The sequence below is a fragment of the Chenopodium album genome, chromosome 2 (assembly GCF_948465745.1).
Source record: "Chenopodium album chromosome 2, dcCheAlbu1.1, whole genome shotgun sequence".
NCBI lineage: Eukaryota > Viridiplantae > Streptophyta > Magnoliopsida > Caryophyllales > Amaranthaceae > Chenopodium > Chenopodium album.
The window spans coordinates 62,946,954-62,958,018 of NC_137835.1; the positions used below are offsets into that span (position 1 = coordinate 62,946,954).

Genomic DNA, 11,065 nt, shown 5'->3' on the forward strand with positions numbered 1-11,065 from the left:
CTATCAGATCTAATAGGCGTTCAAAGAGAACTTTTCCATCTCCACATTACTTATCATCTTTCAATGGCCACTAAAGAAGATATTGAGAACATCAACAAATCCATCGAGGCACTGTCTGCCATGATGCAAACCCTTACCACTAGGGTCACTACCATGGAACAAAACAAGGTCATTGTTTCCACCCTTGACAAACTGAACGAACAAATGAGTAAGATTTCTGAGGATTTCACTTATGTGGAACGGCCTCCCACTCCTTTGGATGTGAAGGACAGACTCCCTGAAAAGTTCTCCACTGCTGATATTCCAAAGTTCAAGCCTACTGACAATCCAATATTCCATTTGAAGGCATTCTCTGCAACCATGGCTCTTAAGGGATTGGACGTAACACTCTTCCCTACGGTGTTCCCTCTCTCCTTAGAACATGCTTGCCAACAATGGTTTTATTCCCTAGATGCCAAGCATACTGCGACTTGGCAAGATGTCACCGACAGTTTCATGAATCGTTATAAGTGTAACATTCAAACTAAAACTTCTGAACGTGAACTCTCCATTCTCAAACAGAGAGAGAATGAAGGCTTCACCGCTTACCAGAACAGGTGGAGGGAAACATCTTTACTCTTGGTAGATCCTCCCAAAGAAAGAGAGATGGTTCGCCTCTTTATTAAAAATCTGACTCATAAATATAGGGAACATCTCAAATTTCTTCCACTGAACACTTTCGAAGCTGTATACGACATCGACATCAATATCGAGGATGAGCTAATAAAGACTGCTGGTAACAATAATAACACTTGGAAAAACAAGAAGAACGACCATTCTTCTTCTTCGTCTTCTAAGCACGAAAATACTACCAACAATATAAGCCAAGTTGATCTCAATGAAGTGTTAGCTCTTGATACTCCATTGCCCAATAAGAAAAGAACTTACACTCCTTTAGGAATGACTTATGATGCGGCCTTTGATCGCCTTTATAGTTAAGGATTGATCACACCCATTGGGCCATTTCCAGAGCCAAAACCTGAAGAAAGGAGCACCAAATGGAATCCCAATGCCCATTGCAAGTACCATCAAGGAAGGGGCCACACTACGGAGCAATGTTGGAATTTGAAGGACGTCGTTCAAGACTTGGTGAATGCAAACAAACTTCCTCTCCCTCCAGGCGGCAAGAAGTAATGAACACAAGGCGCACAGTAGATCCTTCGTGCAGGATTTCATGATTTATTTCTTTATCATTCATCTCCATTCCCCCATTCATGTCTAGCATAGGTTTTCCATTTTGAATTTTTATATGTTTCATGTGTTTCGTTCACCTTTTCCATTAATAAAATGAGAAATTTCCTTTACATCTCGACCATAGAATTTTTCATTCATTCATTCATTCATTCTCAAAAAATAAAAAAAAATTAAAAAAATAATTCAATTACCGAACTAAACCCAAGGTACACCAATGACTTGAGGCACCTTTGCAACCCTGTCATTCCCTGTTAACCGTTCAATCACATTCCATTTCTTCATCAACCATTTTGACCTCGTCTAACGTTTGGCCTTCATTTATTCATCCCACATTCACTTAACCCTGGGATGGGAAGGTGTGCAATTTGTGTAACAATCAGAAAGCAAGTTCAAATTAAAAAAAAAGGGGGAAAAGAATAAGTAAATAAAAAAACAATGTCTAAAGGCAAGTGTTCCAATGTCTCCGATATGAACATGTCTCAAATTGCGTCTCTCATCGAGTGCTTGGTACCGTGCCTGAGAAACATGAATGCTAAGTGAGTGATGGACCGCATGATCTGAGATTGCCCACATTGATTCACAAGAATGAAAAAAAAAAAGAAATTCAAAACAAAAAAATATATGAAAAATAAAACTTGCAAAGTCTAATACATAATTGCATATCTTGGGGGCTTCTCTCGGGTCTTGAGCCTTTTACCCCTTTCTTCTTTAAACCTTCAGCTTAACCACATTACAACCCTTGAAAGACCTCTTTGAGGTGTCCACACACTTGTGCAAAGTTCGGTTAGAGCTACATTCGGCCTGATTCCTAACGGATATGTTGATGGAGATGTATGATCATCATTTATTTTGATCATGGGTTTATTAGGATTTGGCTCCCTTAATGCATAGATTTTCTCTCACATACTCCCAAATTTATCCTACCCTTTACCCTAGCCTTACATTAAAAGCTTTAAAGACCTTCCGGCCTTGTGCATAGAAGTTATGTAAATGTGAAAGTGTTGTTTATCAATGCAAGTTATGACTTGACATATTTCTAGTCGACTAGTAGGATGAGCGTACATTGTTTTTATACACACGAAAGTGTGAGTTGGGAGGGCATTGTTCACATTAAAGGGGTTGGTTGGAGAGCGATCGAGTACATCTTTTACTCGCCACATAAATGAGAGTTGAGTGTGTGAGCATTAGTCTTGAATTCTATATGCTATTGTGGTTTGCTCTACTTGACAATTGTTGGGGAGGAAGGATGATTAGATGAATAAGATTGATTGATGTTGAAGCATGTTCATTAGATTTGCCTTGAATCATTGGTGCTTGATTTGATTATTGGGGTGAAGTATGTTTTATATGTTAATTGATGAGCTCTTTGCTTAGGGACAAGCAAAGGTTTGGCTTGGGGGAGTTTGATATGTCCATTTTATATAGTAATTTACCCTCATCCCTTAGTCATAATTAGTAGTGTTTTTGGCTCTTTCGAGCCACTTTTATTACTAATTTGTGTTTTCTAGTGTTTTCGTAGTCTTTGTTGAGTTTTGTAGGAAATTGCGCCTTTAGAGCATTTTCTCGGGTTTTTCATGGAGCGACTACGGGAATTAGAAGTGCACGACCATCTTTGAAGCCCAAGGCCGGTTAGAGTCATCGAGCCGGTGATTAAGGGCTCGGTAATTGGGATCCCGAGATATTTGGACCGAGTATTCAAGACCCTAAGAGGAAATCCGGATTGGGCCGAGAAATCAAGCCCAATCGAAGTCCGAGCCTCAAAGTGAAGCAAGGGCCCGATCGGGCAAGGTCTAGCACGATCGGGCGACGCTGCTGAGAAGGAGCGCAAAGAAAAAGGCAGGCCCGATCGGGCGGCCCTTCGCCCGATCGGGCGCGTGTTTTCTCAGGACCTGATTAGTTTAGTTTTAATTTTTGTTTTAGGGAACGTTTAAGTACGAGATTTGTACGAAATTTTGATTACCTTCTTTCTAGGACCAACGATTAAGGGCCGTGCTTTTGTTGATCAGGTCCTTGATTTTACCCTTGAAACTTGTCATGAATTTCATGAGTTCGTCTTGAGTGAGTAGAGCTTGACCCCTTGCAGTCTGGGTTTCCCCAAATGATGGTCCAGTAGACTTACTAGGACCAACTTCATTGTTGCTCCGTTCTAGTCTATCTCTGGGACGGATGCGCTTAGAGATGAGTGACCCATCAGGGGCCACATGGGTTTTAACTTCACTGTCGTTGTCGGTATCATGGTCTGTATAGACCTCCCCATCGGCTCTAGGCCGGTTGAGTTCAGGCGGCGGTATAAACTCTTGAACCATCTCAGAGGTACTCTCCCCACAGACGACGCCAAATGTTTTGGGTGTTTTCTGGTCCCTTAGGAGAGTTACGACACCAAGACTGGTCCAGCGCGCCCTGTACCTGCAAAACACGGAGACTCTGGGTTGTAGGAGCTCCGCCTCTGACGATCAAGTTAGTATCGGTCGAAGAGAGTAAGAAATGCGGAAAAGGTGAAAAGTGAGATCCTCTCGGATTTCGAGATCAGGTAAATTATTTGATGTAAGAGATGTGTGTATGCTGTAATAATTAAATGTGTCCTTAAAAAGGGGGAAATCTTCGTATTTAAGGGTCATCGGGAATTGTGCTTCTGCCTGGGTTACAGGAAACCTAAGTCTGATGGGCTGCGCCGCATTGCGGCTTTCTCGGGATTTGGGCCGTAAAGGCCACCTTTTTCCTAACATTCTTGGAGGGACATGTGTCGAATAGAGATTGGTCCATTTTGGACCTAACCTAAGTTCACATGTGTCACCCTCTTATTGGGCCACTTGGTATGGGTTTTTTTTAACCCAAAGAAGCACCCCTAATTTTGGCAAAACCCCTATCAATAAACCCGATAACTAAATTTTATAACATTCATAAGATCAATAAAACATTTCTAAACAACTAACACGTGTTCAAAATGAATTGAAATGCACAATTTAGCAAATTTGACATGAAATCAATGGTGGTAGTAGCTTACATAAACTATGGTTCTCCGCTTTTGCAACAACGATTTTCTTAACTATCTGTATGTATCTCCTGCAACCAAGTATTGTCGCTTCTTCAATGAACTTTGAATCCCTCTCCGCTCACTATCTTCAATTGATTTCGACAATGGAGTTGAAATCTGTCATTGCTCATTCACGGTCGAATGCTAACTGCATTTGATTTCAACTCCATCTCTAGTTCTCAGTGATTTCAAAAGACAATTTTAAATTTGCTGCCCCATTCCACTGAGAGCAAATCTTAACATTTCGTGCAACTCAGATTGTGGTGACAATTACCCCATGTTAACATCGTTTTTCTTAACCTACTGAATTGAGCTGAACTGATTAGAGCTGAACTAAACTGAATATTTTATGAGAGAAGAAAATTAAAAATTGAAAACTGAACTAAACTAAACTGTACTGTAAATAAGTAGAAGAGAATATACACGGACAACTTACATAGCAAAAATGCCAATCTCCTAATATTTGTTCCCACTTCCCATGACACAGTAAGGTCTGCACCGCTATGAACACTCACAAAATCGAGGCATCGCAGAGACATATCTAGTAGGAACAAAAATGGCGACTCAAACTGCAAATGGCGACGTATTGATGCTCGAAGCTTCACCCGATGCAGCACGACCATGGGCAAGTGCTTCCAATGCAGAAACCATCGATGCCTTGCCTTACGTCGACGACGACTATGGTAACCCTGCCGTCAAACAAGAAGTCGACCGCTTAGTCGAGGAAGAGATGCGCCGAAGTTCCAAAAAGCCCTCTGATTTTCTTAAGGATCTTCCTCCTCTTCCCAAGTTCAATTTTGAGGTTTTTCTCTACAACCCCAACTTTTTTGCTATTAGGGTTTTTGGAATGCGCTTAAACCATGTTTGTGAATTGGGTTGTTTTCAATTGATGCTATTTTGGGAAATTAATCTGTTCTATTGCTGTTTTCTATTCATAGAACCCCGTAATTGATTAGGCTGGTGAAACTATTGTGAATTTAGGAAAATTAACAAAGTAGACCCTTGCTTAAGACTTTGATTATTGTATGTGCTAGTTCTGTTTTATGTTTTTTGGGTTATTTTAGACCTTTTGGTTGCTTCTCGTAAAACATTTTATACTTTGTGTGGAACTTTATCGTTGATTTGTAGTGCTGATGATGAATATAGGAACGGCTTGAGAAGTTGAGAGTGACTTTTTACTGTTGTTATAACTAAGAATGGTCAAGCAGGTATAGAAAAGATGATCATAGATAAGGAGATTGCTGAATGCTGATAATTTTCGGGGTCTTATGACTCTTTGAACATGGTCTGAGATTAGTTGAGACTACTCTGCACGTAGAAATTTGGTGTCTAGAGCTGGAGTACTTGGGTCAGAGATACAATATAAGTCCAGATGTGCTTAAAATTCACTCTAACATTGTTGGCCTGTAATATTATCAACGACAATGAGGGCCAAATATTATGCATGCAATATGTGGTTGAATTTCATGTGTATAAATCCGTTTGTAAATCTTAGGATCATCCAATGCTTGCTAGAGAATATGAGCGAGTCAGGGCTGGGAAGCCTCCAATGCCACTTGATACATCTCGGTATATACCAGATGCTCCACCGTTAAATAAACAGAATGATGAAACAGCTTGGAAGCAGGCTCTTCAAAAAGCTCAGCGCTTGCTACAGCATCAGGAGATAAGGTGATGTGATATCTATATCGTATTATTTCAATTTTATATGAAAACTATGTGCTGTACATCAAGTAGATTGAATATACTTGCTGTTGGAAATAAGTTTAGTATGTCCTGATTGATAGCTTGTCTGGGTGCTGGTTTGTATTGAAGGGCTGTCACAAAATTCACCAGCATTAATTACATCCTCCTTTGGTATCTATGAGAGGCGTACTCTCTTATTTAAGTCCTTTTGCCCTTATTTAATCAACTTCAATTTGTGTAGACTTGCTTATGTCTTATCTCTTGTCACAAGCTCCTTTTTAATGACAAATGCTCTCCCTAGGCTTGAAAATTTGGAGCTAATATCTAAGTTTTGTCCTGATATCTGGAAGCACTACAACCAACGGCTTGAGGCGTCTTTAAACCGGTTAGTTTCTCTTACACAGCTGTAGTGCTCTTTTAGATTCTATCCCATTTTTCTCTTTATAGGGGTGGGATGGGAATAGGGAAGAGTGGGTGGGAGTTTTCTACCAATTTCCATATTGGTTGTAGCTATAAAACCTTTTAATGCTGATACTTTGTTAAATTCATTTTGATTTACATATTACAAGGTATTGCGGTGGGGGTTGTCATGATTTGTGGTCTATTATGTACAATGGTATAATGTGCTTATTTTATTCATTGTAGATGGGAAACATTTTTCTTGTGCTGGTAAGTGTATGTGTTGAATGCCAAAGTATTCTTCACTTAAGCATACATTTAAATTTTTTATAGAATTAAGGAGAGAAGTAAAGTGGGTGGGTGGTTCAGGATCCAACTTTAGTGAATAAATATAGAGGAAAGCTTTCTATAATGGTGATTTACAGTAAAATACTATGCAACTTACATTACTATACTTAATTATGGGATTGTGTCGTCCTTTTCATGCATACTATAATCTCATGGGATTAGGTGGGAAATATAGACCTATTGACTAGCAAAAATTTCAATTGAACATTGTTTTTAAAGCCATACCTTATGATTTACTTATCATTTTTCGGTGTTTCATAAAAGAGGTCCTCTTGGGAAAGATAGGAGAGTTTTTGGATTAATGTCATTCTCTTGTTTCTTTATCTTTCAATTTGGTTTGGATTTATTACAAGCTTGGTGAGACTAAATTATTCCTGTTGGCTGTCTTGATGTCATCTTGTATTACCTACTTTTCTGATGATAGGGTCACATAAATGGCCATTTATTTCCTTAATTTAATGTTTCTATTTGTTATTAGGTATTGTATATTTCTAGTGTTGTGTACTAAGTGCTATGAAGATGGAGAAGATTTAAGGTTTAATGTGACCTTAGCTTTCGTTGTAGCTATAACTTTATAAATAAAGACAATTGAAGCAAATAGAGAAGTTATGAACTAGAACTAGGATTTTTCTTTGACACCCATTGCTCGATCACTTCTTTATTTTGTGAGATTTGACCTTCTCGGCTTCTCGCTAATCTTTGTGCATCCACCTAAGTATCAAAAATTTACAATCATGCCCGACCTTACTAAGGATGTGATTTACTGATTTATAAACACTTTTGGCTCAAACTATATCACTTGGGTCTTGAATGTTAAAAAATTTGTCATCCTTTTCTTATACTAAATCAGGAGCAAAAGAAATCCTCTATTAAAGCAATACATTATTTTAAGAAATACTATGCTTATTTAGACCTTAAATTACAAGAAAAAGAAATACTATGCTTTGATTGAAACAAATACATATTTTAATAATACTCCCTTTGTCCCATAATAATAATACTTAACAGAGTTACTATTTTCATCCGTCCCAAAATACTTCACACGTTACTAAATATAGAGGCATCCCGTCAGTAAGTCGGTCTGGACCGATTTATCCGATTCTGATATTATTGATCGTGACTCCTAATAAAAAAAATACGGAGTATTTTTCTACTTTTTGTGGGACCACAAATCCCAAAACCCAATTAAATCCTATATTTTCTCTCTCCTAAGTCCTAACTACCCAACCTTCCCACTTTTTTTTTTCCTTACCATATAAAAATATAAAAGAGAATCCTTTATATAATAAACAAATGTTTTAAACGGACCCATTTGTAATTTTCTTAAACTACGTGTCCATCTCAACGTCCCAAGTATTATGGGATGGAGGGAGTAATCGCTATTGGCAGTGAAATATGAAAGAAGCAATGACTTATGTATGTAGAGACATAAATTTACTATGAATTTATTATTTTTCTACATAGTATATTATTCCTTGTCCATAATATGATTATGGTAGATTTAAGATCGTGTTACTTCAAAACTCTTACTTTAACGTATAATTTTGTCTTCTAGGCATTTAACAATAAATGCCGAATTTTGTTAGATAGTCCAAAATTATTCCTTTGTATTAGTTCATGTGTAAACAATTCATAACTTTCTTTTCATTTGGAGAATGGGTAGAATCAGGCAATGCTTATCCTGTCGGTGTTCATAAGTAATTTATTTCTTAAAATGACCTTAGATTCCTAGAATATAATAGAATTACTCTTTGCCTCTGTAGAGTGCCATGAGGTGTAATTTTTGACCTTTGCTGTGGTGGTGTATTGATCTGACTCAACTACTTTTGAAGCTTTTTTTTCATCCAATCTTATATGTGTGTTTAATGGATTTGCCTTTTGAGTGACATAGATTGCAAGCATTAGCTGCTGAGCACGGTGAGAAGATTGAAACTGTGAACAGGGAAAGAAAGTTTCAACAGGTGACTTGGTTTTGATTATTTTGCTTTTCTTTTTAAGTACTTGTAAATTTGAATTTTGTCAGTTTGTTTGGTGAAAAGTTGTAATCTAACTAATGATATAATTTATCAGCAAAATGCTGGCAATGAGCTAAATGTTTTATCTGCACAATGGAGGGAGCTTTGTTTGAAAAACATTGAAATTCAAGAAGCTTGTGTGAAAATTGAAAGTCATCTTGAATTAAGGAAAGAAGCTGCTGAGAGGTAGTGTATTGAGTGACTGCAATTTTTGTCATTTTTTACAAATTCTAAGGGTTACCTGTGTCTAAATTTTCTATATAATGGTTGCTATGTGTTCAGAGGCTGGAACTTGGATGTTAACATAGAAAATGGTTCCTTGGGTTATGTGAAATAATGAGGTATGTTATCTTGTGATGTACACTATGACTGGACTATCTGTGTGATTTAGTTATTGTATCTATACCTGTGTTTGCAAAAATGTAAGGCACCCTACACCTTACTCCAGTCTTCATTTCATTGCAATAAGCTGCAAATTTTTGGCATTACTAAACTTCTAAAATACTTTGTGATACAAAACTACTATCCAATACCTCTAATTAGACCTCACCTAAGGGGCAATATCTTAGGTGTGTATGTAGCAATGAAGCATTAATCGTATAATTGTGAAGATCTTTTAGCTGTACACTGTTTCCAGTGCAGATTTAATGTGAATGAAAACTGATAAAATTAATTCTATTACATCTAGAACAAACAAGAAGGATAACTGTAAGGTTTTGTTTACTGATGCTCATTCAGCTTTGTTGAATATCAACCATCACATTGCTAAATTTCTAAGATTGAAGGGGGCAATGCTGTTTTCCAAAGAGCAGGGTGAATGGGATAGTCTCATGCCGGTTTGATAGTTGTATCAATTATCTTTTGACCTTCATTCGAATAACAAAACAAAAAAGTTGGTGGCGTCTTGTTTGGTAGCTGTGTGATGTGATCTTTTAGTCAATTGTAAAAATTTAAACCAGGGAAGAACCAGAGAACCAATTTCCAGCTCCTCATATAGGAATGTTTTGCTGTCAAATAGATTTAAATAACAATGTATACTATGATAGCTGATATTTTATCAACTCTATTCTTGTTACAATGTGGCAAATTTAATTGCAGGATCATTTGATTGTGGGCTGTGACAGTACATAGCTCTGCTGCAGTTTCAGCGAAATTAGCATTCCACCCTTTAGAAGAAACTATTAATCTCAGGGGTTCAGCAGCTGATGGGTTGAGGCAGTATTTTTATTTCAGAAGGTGCTGTGCATGGCGTTGATACGGGCATTTGCCCGTGTAACTCTTCCTTTGCGTTGCATGTTCAAGATTCAAGTTTTTTTAGGTTTGATTAGCTTTGTGCTCTTACATATATTTGTTGTCCAGCGATCTTTCTTTAACCATTAGTAAGAATCAAGTACTTCCTCACTTTGTTTCGTGTTTTTCTCACTCCAATTAATCCAAATGAGTTGCTTAGAAATTTAAATCTTTGGTACTATACTTTGCAACATTTAATAAAAATAATTTTAGTAAAAAATAATTTCAATTTGTAAAGATAAATAATAGGTTTTATTTTATTTTATTTTATTATTTTTATTGAAGGGTTAAAACAAATCACATAGTATTGTCTGTTAAAAAAATGTATTGCAGCTTCTCTCGTGATTTGATTTTTAAAATTTCCTTAGGGCTAAAAAAAATTATTTAAAACAAGGATATTTTAGATTTTAACACCTCATAAAAACTTGAAAAATGGTTTTTAACACCTCCATAAAAAAATGGAAAATTTAGAAAATAACACCACAAATTTCTCAAAACTTAGATTATAACACCACAAAATCTCTAATTTTTATAACACCACATAAAAACACAAAACTTATGATTTCACCACCACTTAACGAATTCTTGGATGGAATTCGTTAGTGGGGCTCACTTTCGACACGTGGCAATGCTATATTGGTTAAAAAAAACTTGTACCCTAACCCAGCCATATTCCTCGACCGTACCGCCGGCAACCCTATCCTCCACCCCCGACAACCGAACTTCCACCGCCGCCGCAGAGACCCCATGTGTCACCGGTAGAACCACCCCAGCAACCCCTCCCTTTCTCCTAATTCAAAAATCAATCCTACCTCTTTTCCACTCCCCGAAAACCACCACATCAGCCACCTCCACCCCTAAATAATCAAAATCGACAAACCCTAAAACTATAATTGTTGATAATGAACCCAGATTGCTTTCTTGAGTGCGCGAGGTTGCTGGGAGGTGTGGTCCGGTGCGCAAGGTGGTTACGTGGGCCGGTGCAGTGAGCGAGGAGGTAGCGTGGGTCGATACAGTGCGCGAGGTAGTTACGGGGGATGCTTTGCTTTGGTGGGTTGAT

General features: G+C 37.7%; 1 protein-coding gene across 1 annotated transcript; it reads left to right on the top strand.

Moving 5' to 3' along the window:
- Positions 1-4,687: 4,687 nt before the first annotated feature.
- LOC145599261 (pre-mRNA-splicing factor SPF27 homolog) lies at positions 4,688-10,174 on the top strand. Its single transcript, XM_081655662.1, has 8 exons — positions 4,688-4,738; positions 4,785-5,069; positions 5,763-5,938; positions 6,255-6,338; positions 8,592-8,661; positions 8,771-8,901; positions 8,998-9,056; positions 9,814-10,174. The coding sequence occupies exons 2-7, from the start codon at positions 4,824-4,826 to the stop codon at positions 9,050-9,052; spliced, it is 762 nt and encodes a 253-aa protein (XP_081511788.1). The 5' UTR covers positions 4,688-4,738; positions 4,785-4,823; the 3' UTR covers positions 9,053-9,056; positions 9,814-10,174.
- The last annotated feature ends 891 nt before the right edge of the window (positions 10,175-11,065 follow it).